Source organism: Carassius gibelio, chromosome A5, assembly GCF_023724105.1.
Source record: "Carassius gibelio isolate Cgi1373 ecotype wild population from Czech Republic chromosome A5, carGib1.2-hapl.c, whole genome shotgun sequence".
Lineage (NCBI taxonomy): Eukaryota > Metazoa > Chordata > Actinopteri > Cypriniformes > Cyprinidae > Carassius > Carassius gibelio.
Window position 1 is genome coordinate 16332109 of NC_068375.1, and position 20000 is coordinate 16352108.

The 20000-nt window shown below is 36.0% G+C and overlaps 1 protein-coding gene across 3 annotated transcripts in view; it reads left to right on the plus strand.

The window, feature by feature from the left end:
- The window catches only part of jak2b (Janus kinase 2b), a 38072-nt gene that overhangs the window by 7643 nt on the left and 10429 nt on the right, over positions 1 to 20000 (plus strand). For 2 of the 3 annotated variants that reach the window (XM_052592040.1, XM_052592039.1), the window contains exons 2-11: positions 8101 to 8344; positions 10351 to 10474; positions 10578 to 10695; positions 13985 to 14130; positions 14924 to 15218; positions 16871 to 16990; positions 17160 to 17317; positions 17492 to 17603; positions 19229 to 19415; positions 19596 to 19720. In XM_052592040.1, the coding sequence (XP_052448000.1) occupies positions 8143 to 8344; positions 10351 to 10474; positions 10578 to 10695; positions 13985 to 14130; positions 14924 to 15218; positions 16871 to 16990; positions 17160 to 17317; positions 17492 to 17603; positions 19229 to 19415; positions 19596 to 19720 (1587 nt within the window). In that variant the 5' untranslated portion in view covers positions 8101 to 8142. The remainder of the gene's footprint in view (positions 1 to 8100; positions 8345 to 10350; positions 10475 to 10577; positions 10696 to 13984; positions 14131 to 14923; positions 15219 to 16870; positions 16991 to 17159; positions 17318 to 17491; positions 17604 to 19228; positions 19416 to 19595; positions 19721 to 20000) is intronic. The other variant, XM_052592042.1, reaches the window with a different exon arrangement.

Consider the following 20000-nt stretch of genomic DNA (forward strand, 5'->3'; position numbering starts at 1 on the left):
CCCGTAAACATAGTCTGTTTTGTCTTAAATTAATGTCAGTAGTCGAGAAAGAAAATGCATGTGTAAACAGTATGTTAATTTTATGCATTAGGTCTTAAAGTGACAGCAGCCTAATATTCCTTCTGCATTATGTGCCATTAATGTTAATCAAAGAACAAAAGACAAAATAAGGTTGCACTTTATTTTACAGTACGTGTACTAACATGTACTTACAGTGTATTTATCTAAGAAAGTTCTGGTAACCCAAGGTAACTACAGTGGGGTAAAGTAAAGTTTGGGGTAGGTTCAGGGTTAGTACCTAGTTATTACATAGTTATTGTAATTACTATAATAAGTACATAGTATGTACATGAGGAACAGGACTGTAAAATAAAGTGCTACCTAAAATAAATTCACTCTCTGATTTTGGCTGATTATTTTTACAAACTGCAAACTTGACAAGTCTGACAGACTACACATTGACAAAACATATGATGAAACAAGCTACACTTCTAATCTACTCTATAATACTGAACAGAAGATCTAGAGAACAGAAAAGAGAAAAGACCTTTAACAGACTGATGATCTGCAGAAAAAGACAAAAACGAGTGCGCTCAACTTCCTGCGGGGAGATTTAATTTATAAAAACAAAGCCAGTGTTATTTTATGCCTAATTTCATTTTGATTTCAATTTCTGCTCCTGAACCTTTTGTTTTATCTATTTGTGATATTGCTAATTTGTTTGTGTACTTATTTTATTGCTGACTGTTACTTGTATTTAATGTCTGAAATCTGTACTAGTTAGTTTAGTTCCTTAGTTTGTGTTTTCTATGCTGCTGATTTTTGTTCTGTAGGCTGCTGATTTTTTTCTTCTTTTGTGTTATATATAGATTTTTCTTTATAAAATAAAATACAGTACAGTTTATATCAGTATACAGTAGTTTGATACACAGGACACAGACTGAGCTGCAGCGGAGAAAGTACATTATCTAGTTTGTTCTGAACATGTGACAAGATTCATATTAAGGCTTTTAAAAATTGATAAGACAGATTATAGTTTTGTTTCACATATATAAGAGGCTCGGCCCATGAAATGCTCTGACAGAAAGGCTGCAAGTGCCGCTGAAAGAGACATTAGGCTACTCGCCCCGTTTAATGTGTTTGAGATGTGCGGTCTTCCTGAATGCATAACTTACATTTCACAGGTATATCCTCCATCTGTAAATGTCAGGAAGCCATGAAAATATTTCCATTTCTATGTCAGAAACGTGATTTTTAACCCTTTTTTTGCACATAATATAAAGAATTGTGAGATTCACTTTATTTGTTTTCATAGCCTTTAATAGCCTATGTATTGTTGGGCATTGGGCAGTAAGTGAAACATATCCATAAAGTGTTGCTTAAATTATTAATAGCTTCAAACAACTAGTTAAGAATAACCACCATTGCCTAAAAGAGTTTGTGAGACGTGCAAAATTAAACCGAAGTGTGGGCAGAGTTTCCGTTTCAAGTGAATTTAGCTCGTGTTTGTAAGTGGTTTTTCAGTTATGCATAAGAATAAATTTCACTAAGGTTGATCAATGTTTTCACTAGCGCATGTCAGAGGTTTTTCAGTTTTGTGTATGAATGAATTTCACTGTCAATGTTTTCACTACTGAATGTAATAGGTTTTTCAGTATTGTGTATGAATGAATTTCACTAAGGTCGATCAATGTTTTTCGTTTCACTAGTTTTTTTAAAAGGCTTTTCAAAAATTATGGCCTTTACCGCCCCTCATATTGTTCCGCTTGAGATTGCAGCCATCAGGCCCTCTTATCTTTTGTGCAACCATCCATGTTGCAGTACCTGCATTACATAGAGAATTCTGAAATATAGAAAGGGCTCAAGGGAAATCTGAATCAGTTATTAATAAATAAACACAATCAAGGTTTCGTGTGCAATTGCACAATTGAATATTCACACTGAGCACAGAGCAGGTTAAAGTTAATGTCCGTCTGTGATGTAGGCCAAAGAATGAGAATCTAGAAGGATATTAACATTTCTTGAAAACTTTTAGAGCTACAAGCATGAAAACTTTAGAAAAATATTTATGGCACTCAGGTCTGTTCTATGCAATTGATTTGACATTTAGTTTCAACATTATTTGTTCTTTAGATACTCCTCTTTAAAAGAATAAAAGTATCAGCTGTATGCAAAGTGACCCACTTTTGTTTTTTGACCACTGAAAATGTCAACAATTTACCATTTTACTCCGGGGAAGTTTCTGAAATTTGGTTGATTTTACTCAAAATGACCCTATAGACTAACTGTAAAAGCACAGCTGTCAGTTTAATTGAAGTCACAACATTTCACATCTTGGAGGAAATTTCATAATGTTCTGATTGTCTTTGTCCAGTTTTTTTGTTTTGTTGTTGTCATAGCAAACAGCAGCAATGATGACAGTCCCAGGACTGATATTATTGCACTTCCTCAAATCAGTTCCTTTTATGTGGTATTTGGTAATAGCACTAGTCAAGTTATCTAAAATCATCAGCTCGAGGTAGTGAACACTTTTCAAAAGCTGATGGTTTTGATTCTCAAGAAAGTCAGCTGTAAGAACAACCATAGCTAAACTTTGGCTTTATACGTGTTTTACATTTACTTTGGCTTCATGGAGGTGGCTGTTTTGTTGCAGTATTTATGCATAAAATGGACAACATACATTGAAAGAAAGAGTACAGCTCGTTCAGTATTTAAACTGTGGAAAGACACGAGTAAAACACCTTTACTTTGACAGTACCTACTAGGGCTGCACGATGTGTTGTTTAAGCATTGATATCGCAATGTACGAATCCACGATAGTCACATCCCAGGATGTGCGATGTAGGCTGTCGTAGTTGATCTGTAGTCCAGCTGCTCCCCAGCCCTTGACGAATGTGATTCGCAGATTACTTGCAATGATTAACCATCATAGAGTTAAAGTTTTGATAGGGCAGAGAGTAGAGGTCGACCGATGTATCGGTCTTCCGATATATCGGGCCGATATTTGTCATTTTTTAATATATAACGATCAATTAATAACCGTAATGCTGCAAAATGCGTCTGCAGCATTATTATTAGGCCTATGTGCAAACGCCACTTGGAAAAAAGGTTTTCTCACCCAAATTAAAGGGGTTTTAGTTAGGGATGCACGATATTGGATTTTGGCCGATATTCGATATGTCGATATTTTCAAAATAATTTTGGCCGATGCCGATACCGATATCGATATATATATACAAATATATACTGATATATTTCAACTTTAATTTTACTGAAGAGAAATCCATGTATCTCTTCTGTACTGATTCTACCATAAATGTATTATTTTATAAATGTAGACAGACATTCACATCTGAAAAACAGGTCAATTATTTCACTTGGAGAATATCGGTTTGGCTCATCGGCAGAAATATTAATATCGGCCGATACCGATGATGGTCATTTTAAGCTTTTATCGGCCGATACCGATGTTGTGCCGATATTATCGTGCATCACTAGTTTTAGTCTGAATAAAATGCTAGTAGCAGGACTGTAAAATTAATAGATGTGATTACGATCATTTGATGAAATAAAGAGAGCGCACCATACGTTGGAGATAATTTTACTTTGTTGACTGTTTCTCGTCAAGTAGACCGCTGAATGCGCCTATTTAAATGGTTTCGTGGTGCTCGTTGTTGTATTTTAAAACGCAACTGCAAGGTTTTCAAATTACACTATAGTAGTGGTGCAACGGATCATCATTGATTCGTGATCCGTTCTGATCAATATCTTCGGTTTGGCACACACGTGCCCCGCGGATTGCTTTATGAAAAACAAATGTTGCACATGTTCAGTCCACACTCAGTGGTCATGGCGAGCAGAGGAACGGAGGAGCTTGAAAGCCCTGCACATTTTGGCTTCCCTGTCAGATATAATGATGAAGGATGAGGTTAGAGTGTAAAACCGTGACGGTGCATAGAGCCACGTTACGACATCGCGCAGAGACTTAAGCGAAAAGATTGTGCCAGATCTTTATGAACAGGAGAAGAAAAAAGTTGTGGATTAACTATCCCGAGCATCCTCTGTTGAGGTCACGACAGAAGGGTGGACGTCCAGGGGGACAGAGAGCTATGTGACAATATCTGCTCACTTTATCACAGCAGACTGGGAGATAAGAAAGTCCGGCTATTATGTTAAAAATATATTATGCCATGTGCACTTTAAGTTGATTTCATATATTTTAATTTAATAATTTAATGTTAATAAAAAAGACAAAACGTATGTTTATTTGTCTTGGCCTTTTTTTTTATTCTCTGCTGATCCGAAAAATGATCCGATCCATACGAGGACGAGCGAGCGCGGGTTTGACTAGATGCATTTGGAGGTTATTGATCACGTCTCGTTCTGCGCATATCCAAATGTTTCCATATTCGCAATGTATGTGAATGTTAAACTATAATATATATATATATATATATATATATATATATATATATATATATATATATATATATATATATATATATATATATATATATATATATATATATATATATTATTTTTTTTTTTATTTTTTTTTTTTTTTTATGTAAACCATATGGAAAAGATCAATTCTCTTCACATAAGCAAAAACGTGCATAACAGCTGAGTGGTCCGGTATACGGTATATTTAAACTGACCAGTGTAACCTTTTATATGTTTGGTTGACTGTACTTTGTTTTAATAATGAACAGACTGCGATATAAGTTTGAAATTAGAATGCACTTTAGATGTTCTGTGTCATTTATAGCAAACACAAATGTTGCTGGTTGCTAGTGTGTTTGCAGCACTAGGCTACTGTTATTTATTTTGTATATATTTAATTTTTTTATTTTTCAGTTTAATTGATTTTTATTTCTAAACTTTTTTTTATTTCAATGTATATTTAAGTTTACATTTATGTTCCAACAAACTTGAGAAATTCTACTTGATAAATGCTCTAAAACTTTTATGTAAATGATTGACATATATATTACCTGTTTTATATATTTGAATACTTGGTCAGTTTATTGATTTATTTGGTTAACTTTGGATACATTTATTTTAATACCGTGCAGTGCACAAAATTAAGATTTGAGAGCTGGTTCAAGTCAGTGCTCAATAAATGATGATAAGTTTAAAAATATTGTGCATCCACTTATTATTAGTGTGACATTTTAGCATGCAAATGAAGGGTGAAAACTTCAAGATATCGGGCCTAAAAATCATCAGCACATATCGAGAGAGAGAGAGAGAGAGAGAGAGAGAGACCCAGCCGCACGTTCACCGTCTTCAAACAACATGAGCGCTGTCTTGCCCTCTCTCCCTCGTGCATATTAATCAATTAACACGATGGTGTCGATGTTTAAATCATTTTAAATGAGAATGGAAGTGTGCTCACCCCATTTTTGTTTGTAAGAAATAAAATTGATTAGATTTCATATCGCAATATATATCGCAGAAAAATAAAATATCACAATGTAATTTTTTCCCAATATCGTGCAGCCCTAGTACCTACTCTTCTTTGAAGAACCGGTCAAATTCAGTTTAGTTGGATGGTGGCCGTTTGTGGACTGCAGTCTTCAGGTCACTCCACAGATTTTCTTTTAGGTTTAAGTCTAGGCTCTGACTAGGCAATGCAAGGACTGTGTGCTTTTTTTATTTTGCTCCCTCCATTTTTCCTTTTCCATTTTGCCCTTGCTCCGAATGCATGCAAATGTTTTAAAAAGCTTGAATGTTTAAATCGGCAAGACTAAGAAACAAGTGCAAAAGGCCTGTATATCTTTTGGTCGTTTGATTTTCTACTTTAAAAATAAATAAAGAGAAATGAGAATTCTTATTCCATGTCGTTGTAGATCACATACAGTAAAATTAAAATGCCATTGAATAAAGTAATTTCTGTTTTGTAAATAACATGCAGGAGCCATAAAAATATATATATTTTCTTCTTAGCATTGAATTTGCAGTATAAATAAACTCTGCCCGCGCATCGTGTGGTATAGAAAGGCATAAAAGGGGTGTTTTAGCACCGCCCACACATTCAAAACAAATATTAAAGCATAACCCAATTTTTTACCCATGAACAAAAAATATGAAAAATCCAGCTCAATTTTCTTTTCCAAACGAAAATCAAATGACCAAAAGATACACGAACGATCAACTGTGATCCGTTTCACCCCTACAAGTGAGTGAACAACGCAAATGTTTTTGTTGTTAATTCCAGCTTATTCTCGTTTAATTACTTGCATGATGAATTACTGGCAGTGTTGGGCTAGTTAATAGTTACTTCTGTAAATTGTAATGAGATTACTAGTTAATGCATTTGAAAAGTAACTTCACTACTTATTTCTTTACTTTTTTTAGGGCCCTATAAAATCTGTTTTATTTTTTCTCAACTCCCTTTTAATGGTTACATTTAATTGTATTCATCAAAAAGCATGTCTAATTAATTTAATTCATGACCATTCAAAGATTACATGTTTAGGGCCGTATGAAATGTTTTATTTTTTCTTCACCATATGTTTTATTTTTTTAGCATGTGTAATTATTTAAATGAATAAAAACAACTTCATTTATGAAATTTTCTTAAAATAGCCTTATGAAATGTTTTTTTCCCCTCAGAAATTCTGTTGTGTATTTACATTTTTCTGGTTATCAAATGAAGGCATAAAACATTCATTTATATTGTCTTTTAAATATAAATTGCATTTCTTTTTTCTTCTTCTGAGAAATATATTTTCAATCTGAGTATGAACAACAAACACAAACTATGCAGCATATAGTAAAAACAATTGCACAAATTGTCTCCAACAATACTGTGCAAAAACAGTGCAAATGATTCACAAACTACACAAAATGAGTGAGAAATATTAAGAGTGCAACAGAAAAAAAAAATAGTGCAACTATCTTTATGAACTGTATAATTATATAATGATTTACTTAGTATACATAATATAAATGATCGATCCGTTGGCTGTGTCAGAATCGATTTTACCGGGACATCGCCTAACGAACCAAGACATAAATTCCAGTGCTTTATCAGATATGTAAAACTGTTTCATCATTGTTTTTGATTTGTTTTATGTCAAAGTACTCTGTCGAGTGTTTTTTGTGCTTTTTCGGAGAGTTTTCTCATGCAGATGTGTTATTGTGTGTTTGTATTCATGCACTCACGAGTCATCACAGACTTTACTTTCACTTAGTTTTCGTTCATGTTAAGTAGTAGTTCAAAAGACTACTTATTGGTTTAATATGGGAGAGTTTGAACCAATCGGCACGGGGGTGGGACTAAGCGTCACCAATCATTTCTGTTTGGCTCAGAGGAACGAAAGCATTGGTTTCTTCTGACGAATCAATGTTGTCAAAATGCGGTGACGTAATCACGTACACTATGGTGCCTCTAAGCGCTAGGATCAATCGTTATCGGGAAACCTGGCCCAGAACTTTACACACAGGCAAACACGGCATGTGTAACGCAGGAAAGCGCGTTCCTATAGTCTAGTAAAGTAGTGTAGTTACCAATATTATTAGTGTAATGCGTTACTTTACTTCGTTACCCAAAAAAGTAATATCGTTACTGTAATCTGTTACTTTGTAACTCATTACCCCCAACACTGATTACTGGTAATAGTCCAATTACTAATAGGGCTACTGTGAAACAGGTTACAAGCAGCATATTAAACCTTGGACATGATTTATTAATTCGTTCCCTCATTTTAAGTCAAGTGTGCGGACTAAATCATAATTATTACTGCATCTCTTCCATGTATGCATTCTCAAAAATACGGAGCCCGGGAAGTCACCTGTAGGAAAAAAATGAACAATCAGTGGTGTCTGTTTTGGAATTCGTGTCCTCGGTTTATAAACCATACTCACAGATTCCCTCCCTCGGTTTAACAAATCGTGCCCATGGATTAATAAACAATATCCAGTTGTGAAGTTTGGAGGTGAAATTTGCACTTTACCTGATGCTCAGATTTTCTGCATTCATTTGCATCCATTCATTTCCTTGTATTGTCTTTGCGCAACAAAAGCATGTTCTGCCGAATTACTAGCCATCCGGTCATCTATTGGTAATCTGACTGTGTTCTCTTTCACCACCAGGTGAATGTTGCTCTTTTGTCTCTCGTCGCTTGTGTCTCTCTGATGGACATGGAGACAGCTGTCTGTGAGCCGCTTTACCAGAACGGTGCCGTCCACCACGAGGAGCTTGTCCCGAAGCAGCCCACCGCTCTCAGGATCCACCTCTACCACAGCAGCCAGAGCGACTCTCACTGCGCCCCTCTCTGCTACCCACCTGGAGAATACGTTACTGAACAGCTCATCATCAACACTGCCAAGGAGTGCGGTCAGTCATGCCCATCCTGTAATATAGAAAAAAAGCTATGAATGTGTGTTGAGTTTATAAAGTAAATGTAAATTATAGATTCTGTTAAAGAATAACACAGTAAGCACTGTGTTTTGCCTGGATGCAATGTGATAAATCTCTTCCATGACGTTTTTGTCCAAAGGAAAAATGACTGTGACAATCATCTCACAACAAGACATTTTATTGGTTGCTTGGTATCTATATTTGTTTTGTTGCACTGGGTAGGCCCTTCCACTGTGAAATTTCATTTGATCAAAAATTGTGAGGCTCACAGCTGTATATCAAACCAAAATTATGGTGAGTTACACATCTTCACCTTCAGTGTGAACAGAAATAGGAAAAGTTGTCACATTGCGCCTGGTTATTGAAGTGCCCCCCCCCCCCATCCCAAAAAAAAATCCTTTACCCACCTGACATTTTATTAATACTCATACAAATTGATTCTTGATACCACAGTGTCTTCAGATTTTTTTTATACTTATGAGGGGAAGATGTTTTTATTGTACTTACTGTGATTATTGTGTAAACAGTCAGTTATTGGGGATTCTCAGATCAATCAGGTGCAGTTTTGATGGCTTATATAATACAAGATCCTGTCAGTCCGCCCGTGTTTACAGTTTAATAAAGATAAACATCAGCCCAGGAGCCATCAGCTCATCCCCCAGCAGGGTATTGGTGACAGATGCGTGATGGTATTTCAAGATGTCTTTTTTTTTTTTTTTTTTTTTCAGTAGACTTCCTTTAAATTATTTCAGCTGCTACACATGCGGCTGCTATTAAAATAATCTGAAAGGGCTAGTAAATGCATGTGATTGATATCGGTCATCTTGGGGATTTTATAGAAGAAACTTAATTTCTCTATGCACTTCATTTTTAGTTAGTTAGAGGGTTTTCTTGCACCCAGACATCAACTAATAATTCGTTTTTACCAATAAACCTAAAGGTCAAAATGAAAGTATGAAACTATTAAAAGTAAAGGCTATTTCACAATTAGCATGAAGTTTTAGCATTTTAGCATGTGTGTGTATGGTTTAAACATTATGTAATGTTTTTTTGTTTTTTTTACATGTTTCAATTAAGTCTCTTGTGGATGCATTTAAATGATAAATCACAGTAACAATTAATATTGTGAAATATTATTTTAAAATAACTTTTCTATTTGAATACATTAAAGAATATATGTTTTTATATGCCATTTATTTCTGATTTGTGATGAATCTAATAATGAACTAGTTAACAGAACAAACTGACTGGTTGGCTGTTGCACCACTGGTCTATTCATACCCTTTCACACTGCGATTCCGGAAAATACACGGGTAATGTGTCCCGGCAGTTGTTCCCGGGTCGCTAGATTTTTCACTTTCAAACTGCCAGTGATTACCCGGAATATGTGTGTGTTCACACACAACCCATAAAGATCCCATAAAGACACGTGACATCAGGAAGTGATGTATAATGCACGAGTAGAAAACGCTAGGCACGTTAACTTTCACTTAAGCTAGCGAACGATCTCAGCTTCAGCACGGATAGTGAGGAACTTACTGATCTCTGCTTCATTACAGTTTGCACATATTTGTTTCATCGTGATTGTTGATCTGCCTTCAAAACACCTGGTAAAAGAGTCGCGCGATAATGCACATCATCACTACGACACACCCTTTACGGCATTAGTTCTGGCTTTTGTTCACACAGAGCTCATTCCGGGACTGAACCCGGCAATGTTACTAGGTCCCCGACCTGGGATCAGTACAGGAATCAATCCCGGGGCGTGTTTGCTTTCACACAGAAGGCGACATGGCAATGTTCCGGCAATTTTCCGGGTCCGACGTGCAGTGTGAAAGGGGCTTTAGTCGACCGTAGTGACCTATCCCTAGTTTACATGTGCAGACTTTTCTCACTTTACTCTGGCTGTGTTAGTGTGAAAATGCTATGTGTCTGTCTTGTCTCATAAGCAACTGTTCTTTATGTTCATGTGTTTCTCATAGGAGTGTCTCCAGTCTACTGCAGCCTGTTCGGACTGTACAAAGAAGATGAAAGGGTCTGGTTATCACCCAATCATGTTCTCCATTTAGACGGATCAGCCAATGAGAGTTTGTTATTCAGAATTAGGTAACAAACTCACTTGATTACTCCTGTTAATATTATTTTATGGCTTTTGTCTCCATCTCAGTTTTTCAGCCTGCAATTTAATGACTGTGCTGTTTTCCGTCAGGTACTATTTTCCCGGCTGGTACAGTTGTGGGGCGCCCCGAGCATACCGCTATGGAGTGACTAAAGGATCTGAGAGTCCTATCCTGGATGACTATGTTATGTATTACCTTTTTGCTCAGGTGAGGCCTCCCAAGAACAGCTTTGCAATAAAGAATTGACCTTTAGTTGTGAATTAAGTGTTGTTTGTGCTGTCGTGGATTTCGTATCAGCATAGCAACAGTGTTTTACAGTTACACTTCACTTGGCCTGAAATCTGAGCATATCTTGGGTAATAGAGCACATCCATATACAATTTAATTACAGTTTGGCCTCGGTTATCTTCTCAAAGGAAAGACATTTTCTTGGTTTCGGATTTAAAGTGTGCAAATGTGAGTTACGCCAGTGTATATCTGCACGGATAAAGGCCCCTATTTACTAAACAAATGATAAATAAAGGAAACTCATGCTGGCTGCTCTCTGACTCTACTGAGTGGGCTTGTTTTGTGGCGCCTGTTCGTCTTCCCCCAACTGTCTGGTATGTGATGACTGTCACTGAAGGGAACGTGATTTATCCCCTTTTTTTTATACATAACTGTCATAGTGTCTCTTGTTAAGTGTCACTCTCGCAAGGACATATTAAGATAATTAAATGTTTTACATTGTCTGAAGAACATGTTTTCATGAAAATCCCAGCCACCTTTGAAACAAATCCTTGTTTAGAATCCTTACTATAGAAAGCAAGAAAACAATCATAAGATAATGGCTTCAACCAGTTTTGCCTAATCTTGAAGACATTATATAGTATAGTATAGTAAATAAAGCGTACTTATGCTTTAAGATTGCAGTCTCATTTGTTTTCATTGAGTATATATCCTCTATACTTTCAGATTATGTTCAGAGGAATAAAATAAAATCAGGCTATTTATTGACTTGGCACCTGGGTTAAAATGTTTTGGTTGTATTCTTTATTATTATTATTATTATTATTACTACATTTTCAGCGTTTATTGGCGCATCTTCTCAGTTAACAACGGCTCTGTGTAGTAACAGCTGCTCTATGTGAAATCACGCACCTGAGGGAATTTACTGCTGATTAGAGAACCGGCTTTACTGACGAGATGCGCATTATTGATCGGCCGATCGTGATCGGAGCACCCCTTCTATTATTGTCAAAAATGGTCAAAGCTAAAAAAAATTTTTATAGGAATGTATGGGATTTATCCAATGAAGGTTAAAAAATCCCTTTTGTAATATAATTAATAATGTTATTTTTGTGAATACTCAAGTGTGCCACACTGGAATTTTATGTAATTCCCTGGACATGCAGTGAACCACAATGCTGGATATTAAAATTCTAGACTTCTGTGTTTAAACACTAAAACTTGAAATTGTTTTAAATGTGAGTTTAAAATAAATAAATCTCTTAATATTGGCCAGTAACCAGTGCAGTACCGATATATCCGGCATGCTTTGCTAAAATATTTTGCACAGTCATGACCTGAAGTTACACTTTTAGCTAATCTTAAGGAGCAAGAAATATCTTTGATAAATACCATTTTTCGGGCTATAATTTGCACCTGAGTATAAGTCGCATCAGTCCAAAAATACGTCATGACGAGGAAAAAAACATACAAGTCGCACTGGACTATAAATCGCATTTATTTAGAACCAAGAACCAAGAGAAAACATTACCGTCTACAGCCGCGAGAGTGCGCTTTATGCTGCTCAGTGGTAGGCTAAAGGAGCATTGAGCAGCATAGAGCGCCCTCTGGTGGCTGTAGATAGTAATGTTTTCTCTTGGTTCATTTCTCTTGATTCATGTCAAATTAATTTTTATAAATAAGTCGCACCTGACTATAAACTATGAGAAAAAGTTAGGCTTATAGTCCGGAAAATACGGTATATCAAAAGAAATATCCTTTCAGTGGAAGTCAGACGACCATTATGTTGAGGTTATCCGGGGAGAGAGCAGGATTATCGGGGTTTAAAATAAAGCTGTGATGTGTTCGGAGGTGACCTCTGTCTGACCCACCCAGTTGGATTACATGGATTTATGTCCTGTAAATGTGCAAGTGTGACACAGACAGAAGTCATTTTTAAACAGCAGCTTTGCAGTGTCATCTTTTGTACACTTTTCAGTCAGTCTGCGGCTGCACTGTTCATGGCTGATGCTTTCAATGTGTGATTGCTTTTAGCTCTGATGTGGGTTTTCTCTTAAAGGTTTAGTTCACCCGAGAATGAAAATTCGTCCATATTCTACTCACCCTCGAAGCATCCTAGGTGTATGTGACTTTCTTCTTTCAGAATAATCCAATCGAATATAAATAAAACATTGTCCTTGTCCTTCCAAGCCTATCAATAGGGGTAAGTGGGTGTTTGTTGTCAACTTTTCAGAAAACGTGAAATAAAGTGCACACATTTGTAATAAAACGTCCCTCACATGGCTCCGGGAGGGTGAATAAAGGCCCTCTGTAGCAAATCCTTGCATTTTTGTAAGATAAATATCCAGATTTCAAACGTAATAAACACTTTTTTTTTTCTCTCACTTCTGCTGAATGTGGGTAAGCGAAAGACGTGCAGATGGATGTTGAAGTAATGTAGTAACAAAAGAGTTACATTACCGTATTTTCCTGACTATAAGTCAAACTTTTTTTTCATAGTTTGGCTGGTAAGCCTGCGACTTATAGTCAGGTGCGACTTATTTATCAAAATTAATTTGACATGAACAAGGAGAAATGAACCAAGAGAAAACATTACCGTCTTCAGCCGCCAGAGGGCGCTCTATGCTGCTCAGTTCTCCTGTAGTCTACACTGAAAACATAGAGCGCCCTCTGTGTTAATGTTTTCTCTTGGTTCTAAATGAATGCGACTTATAGTCCAGTGTGACTTGTATATGTTTTTTTCCTCGTCATGATGTAGTTTTGGACTGATGGGACTTATACTGAGGTGCGACTCATAGTCCGAAAAATACGGTATATACCAATGAATTCTTTTGAACTTTCATCAGAGACATTAATGGCTGATGAAAAGTCACAATAAAATATATTAGAATGGAAAACAGTTGTTTTAAGATTTCATCACTGTTTTCATCACATAAATGCAGCCTTGGAGAACAAACTTTATCGAAATATTATAAAAAAATCTAACCAGCCCCCAAACTTTTGAATGCCATTTAGGGTTGAGTTTATCTTAAATATATGATACCAGGATTATAGAACTACATGCAGTAAACCTAATGTAATAATCATGAGACTAAGGTAAGTAATATGAAGCTAACCCAGGGTTAAACATGACCTTAACTGTTCAAACCTTGTGCCCACAGAGTTGCCACCATGTCATTATACTCTCATTCTCGTTGATTTGCACACGTTTTTGACATTTACTCATACTGTCATGCTGATATGGGTTTTTCCTCTGTGTCTCATGCAGTGGAGGAGTGACTTTGTAAACGGCTGGGTGAAGTTATCCAGTGCCCATGAGGTTCAGGAGGAGTGCCTTGGCATGGCTGTGCTGGACATGATGAGGATTGCCAAAGAGAAGCAGTGCTCCCCACTGGACATCTATAATGACATTAGGTACTCCTATTTGAATGTGTCATATATCTGCTGTGAAAATTGATGGACCCATTTGCCTTTTTTCCAAACATTTCTGATTCTACATTTATTAAACACACAACCTAATAATTTTCAGCATTTTAGTGTAAGACTTTAGATTGGGTCAGCTATCATTAAAGAGAAAGTTTACCCAAAAATGAAAATCTGGTCATCGTTAAATCAACCTCAATTCGTTCCAAACCTACACTAGTTTCGTTCTTCTGTTGAGCACACAAGAAGATATTTTTACCACCAAACAGTTGATGGTAGCCATTGATTTCAATAGTATAAAAACACTATGGAAGTCATTGGCTACTGTCAACTTTTTGGTTCCAAACATTCTTCAAAATATCTTTTTTTGTGTGTGTTCAACAAAGGAAAAAATTCATACAGGTCTGGAACAACTTCAGGGTGAGTAAACTATGACAGAATATTAAATTGTGGTTTACTATCCCTTTAATATCTTAAGAAACATTAAGTCTTTCGATTTGTAACACCACGGTACTGAATAGTTATTCATGTTATTATTTAAAATTAAAATTGTCATGTTATTTTAACACTACCTATACTATCTAGAACACTGCCATGGTTTCATGGTAAAACATGTTGTAACATTGATCCCATGTCCCAAAAACATTGAAGAAATGTAGTTAAAACATTTAAAAACACAGATGGTACAAAGACTTCTACAAAAACCTCCATCTATCCAAAACAACCAAAAAAATATATATATATAGCATTTGATGCTAACTCTTATAATCTGCTTTATTCACAGTTACAAGTTCTTCCTCCCTAAAGACATGAGGGAGCAAATCCAAGACTGCCATTTTGTCACAAGGAAGCGCATCCGCTATCGCTTTCGGAAAGTCGTGCAGCAGCTCAGCCAGTGCCGAGCCTCAGCCCGCGACCTAAAGCTCAAATACCTGATCAGCCTGGAGTCTCTAGACTCTGGCTTCTACACCGAATGTTTCCAGGTCAGAAAGCACTCGGCCGAACAGGTCACCATCATCGTCTCCGCAGACCACGGCATCCAGTGGTGCAGAGGACGACACAAAGAAACACAGTCTGAGGTAGCCATCATAAAATGTTGAACCAAAACGTTTCATTCGAAATTCATGAATACTTCAAAATAACCTTCACCCTTTGGCCATGCTGATACACAACGCCAGTGATTAAAGCCAGTGTGATTGAAGTTGATACGGTCACAAATATATTTTAGTGATATGAGTAAATGTTTAAACTGCTTTGACATTATGAGCTCTTTTTGTTGTAGGACGCACTGCCTGCTTCAGATGAAATAGATCAGTCTTTAGATTAAGTAGAGCTCTAGCCAGGCCAGTAACCCTGTTTTTAAATGTGATATTACAGTGTTTTGAATGCAGCACTAATAGGTCTGGTGTTATTTTTCTTAAAAAATTCCACAATTCGAAAACCAGTTAACATGCACTATAGGTCCAAACTTTGGTGTCGGTTAAGATTATTATCATTTTTGAAAGAAGTGTTCACCACATCTGCATTTACTGTGATCCAAAATATAGCAAAAAACAAAACAAAAAAAAACAGCAGTTATATAGGGAAATGTGATTAAAGTTTAAAATAACAGATTGCTCTTTTAATGTACATTATTGTGCAAAAGACTCAGAATTTTCACCAAAAAAATAAATAATAATGTTTAAAGACTTAAGTTATTTCTATGTTTTGCTGTAGTGTGTCAGTAGGAAATGGCAGTTTACATTTCCAAACATTATTTTTGCCATTAATTGTAATAATCCAGTGAGATTTCTGTTTGCACAAGGAGTCTGACAGCAGCCAGTGCTCAACACAGAGAGCTGATCTCACCATCATCAGTCTGTCTGAAATAACATGAAGAAACAGAATGAACTGAGACAGACTCAGTCCAGAAGAACTGTGGCAATGTCTCCAAGACGCTTCAAAAAAACTACCTGCAGAGCTACAGTACTGTGGAAAAAGTGTAAAAATGCTGTAGAGTGAGGATGCTTTCAAAAAGCATGTCATAAATAGATTTTATTTATCAATTAACTTTAACTGAATCGAGCCAACATTTGTTGTCGTTTCTCATGGGAACACTTGCATAGTTTTTCAGGTAGGTTTCTTCAAGCAGCAACTTGGAGACGTTGCCACAGTTCTTCAGGATTGATCTAAAAAATAAAACCTTTAGATAAAATTAAAATAAAATGTAAAAATTATATATATTCTACTGACCCCAAATAGTGTACATACTTTATACAATTCTTGGTTTCTGCATAATTTAAATCTTCCTTACACTATTGTTATTTCTTTCTATAATCTTTTTTTAGACAAATCTCTCATCTTTCAAATTCTAATTGTCACAATTATATCAGTTCTATTAACATAACCAGTTGCAATTGATCGACTACTGGAGTTGCGGTTTGTTTCTGGCATCTGTTCAAGACTCTACAGCTGCCTTCACACTGCAAAGATCGTGTTGTGTCCTGTGTCAATTCTTCTGCACAGTGGGCGGAAAACAAGACGCATGCTACGTGCCATGAAAACCTAACCTAAACCTACCTGGAACTTTGAAAGAATTCTTTCGCAGCTGTGAATGCATTGGCATATTCTGAAGGAAATGCCAGTCTTGTTGTGTTTTATTAATATTTCTTGTATTCATGCCAAAATAAAGTGGGAGGTTTCTTTTTCTGCTGGTGAAATTTCATAACAACTATTGTATTTCTCTCCCAAGGACCTGCAGACGTATTGTGATTTTGGGGAAGTTGTCGATATCAGTATCAGACAAGCCAGCAAAGAGGGTACGAACATGAGCCGCATTGTTTCCATCAACAGACAGGATGGAAAACCTCTAGTAAGTCTGTTGTGGAAGAGAAACTCTGCTGCATTGTTCACTGGGATATCCTTTCATTGTCACACCATGTCAAAGGGGCTCACAGTGACTTTGAACTTCTGGATTTCTTCCTGCTATTATAGGTGAGAATATTTAAAATTCAATTTCATGTTTGTCGTTTTTTTAACAGGAGCTGGAGTTCTCCTCCTCGATGGAGGCGTTGTCTTTTGTGTCTCTAATTGATGGCTACTACAGACTGACCACGGATGCCCATCACTACCTCTGCAAGGATGTCGTTCCACCCCATCTGCTGGAGGCCATTGAGAGCTACTGCCACGGGCCGATATCGTAAGAACTACAGGACTTTAAATGAAAGATCTTATTCAGAGCAATATTTTTGGCCCTGGTTTATATTTAGTTTTTTTCCAGGCTCCAGTAAAATTATTCATCAAATTCTCGGAAGATTTGCAGTCAAGCATCATTTGTAAGCATGATCATTGTTTTCACTGTCTGTGTTGACAGAATGGAGTTTGCAATCAGTAAACTACGCAAGGCAGGAAACCAGAAAGGTCTATTTGTGCTCCGGTGCAGCCCCAAAGACTTCGACAAATACTTCTTGACACTTGCTGTTGGGGTATGTTTTTGCTAAGCACTTATTAATAAATAAATAAATAAAAATTAATTGTCAATTTAGCAATTTGTAGTTACGTTACATTTACCTTTAGTCATTTAGCAGACGCTTTTATCCAAAGCGACTTACAAATGAGGACAATGGAAGCAATCAAAATAAACAAATGAGCAATGATACATAATACAGTGCTATAACAAGTCTCAGTTAGTTTAAATGCAATACACGTAGGAAGGGCTTTTAAATAATATAATAAATAAAAAGAAAACGGATAGAATAGGACTTTAGACTGAATATTCCTCCACTATAATCCTGCACTAATGTTTGGGGGTTGTTAGGATTTTTTAAAAATGTTTTTGAAAGAATGTTGATCAACAAATTTCTATTTGAAATACATTTTAAAATGTAATTTATAGGGCTGGGCAAAAAAAACAAAACAGATTTTTCAATTATTAGTTTTTTAAAATGACGTCGATTGGACATTGATTCTCAAAAGCCTTGAATCAATCTTTCCTGGTATTTATTTCAGCAAACTTTTAAAACAAGATCGGATTAATGTGAATCTTTTCATCAGTCTTCTCCACTAGATGTCAGCCTCTTATTTACCTTGCATAATGATACAACAGAAAGCCCGTCATTCATTCAGTACTTATCATGGTAGAGATACTGTTGACAAGAACCAAGAACAAAGCAATATGCACCATTTGCAATGCTCAGGTGAAATGCAGTAGTAATACTACAAATCTGCAGAAGCATTTGACATCACGCGTAAAGGCACCATGATTTCTGTTGTTAAATGCTTGTATTTTAACATGATTTCTATGTTAAAATACAGGCCTGTGGCTCTTAATTTCTTTTTATAAATTCACCATTCGTAGACTGATGTTTAATGTTCATTTTTTAGAAATAGCAGTAGAATTTGTATTAAAACTATATTCACTGAACGTAAAAAAAAAATGGTAGCACTTTAGTATAGGGTCCAATTCACACTGATAACTAGTTGCTTATTAGCATGTCTATTATTAACATATTGGCTGTTTATTAGTGCTTATAAAGTACATATAATGCATGACATCCATAATCCTACCCAGTTCCCTAAACTTAACACCTACCTTATAAACTATAAATAAGCATCAAATAAGTAGTTAATTGAGGCAAAAGTTATAGTTAATGGTTAGTTAATAGTGAGAATTGGACCCTAAAATAAAGTTTGACCAAAAAAATTTATATATATAAAAAAAAAAAGAGAATTGAACCAAGGATCGAATCAAATCGAGAGCTTGTGAATCAAAATCAAATCAGGACATCTGAATCGATACCCATCCCTAGTAATTTATCCACGTGAAGCTGGATTTTCAGCAGCCATGACTCCAGTCGTTAGTGGCACATGATCCTTGAGAAATCATTCTGATAGCTCAAAAGACATTTGTTGTAAAAATGTTGAAACAGTTGTGCTGCTTAATATTTTTGTGGAAACCATTATAGTCTAGTTTTTTAATAGAAAGTTAAATATTACATTTTCTATAAAAAATAAAAATAAAATCCAGAGTATCGTGGTTTCCACAAAATGATGAATATATATATTATTAGATACTTGAGTCTTGCTTGACGTCAGCTTTTGTTTCCACCAGGCGTATGAGGATGTAGAGTACAAACACTGCCTGATCACCAGGTCCGAGAATGGCGACTACAATCTTAGTGGAACCAAAAGGAGTTTTAGAAGTTTAAAGGAGCTGCTCAAGTGTTACCAGAAGGAAACTGTTAAATCAGATGATGTCATCTTTCAGTTTAGCAGGTGCTGTTCGCCAAAGGCCAAAGGTCAGTAAAGGAGCTGATATTCTCATCATGATTATGATATACGAGTACCACAAATGTACAACTCTACAGTATCATCTTCTGGCAAACAACTTTGTGAAAATGTATTCTTGTTTTTCTTTATCCCTTTTTACCTTAAATGTATCATCCTGAAATCCGTTTGCCTTGTGTGTTTGTAAATAGAGAAGTCAAGTTTGTTGGTGTGCCGGAGTCACCGGGGTTTAGAGGTTCCCCGGTCCTCCTCACTGCAGAGACACAACATCAGTCAGATGGTGTTTCATAAAATCAAAAAAGAAGACCTTGATTTCGTAAGCATCCTGTTACCTTTTTAATACATCTAAACTGTGCTTGTGTACAACAAACTGTGTCGTGTGTTACAGTACTGTTCAAAAGTTTGGGGTTGGTAAGATTTTATTTTGTTTATTTTGTTTTGAAAGAAATCGATACTGTTATTGGGAAAGGATGCATTAAATTGAAAAGGTGACAGTAAAGAAATTTATAATGTTATTTGAATATGTTTTTATTAGAGGTGGGCATAGATAAAATTTTTTAATCTAGATTAATCTCACTGTGATCTTGAAATTAATC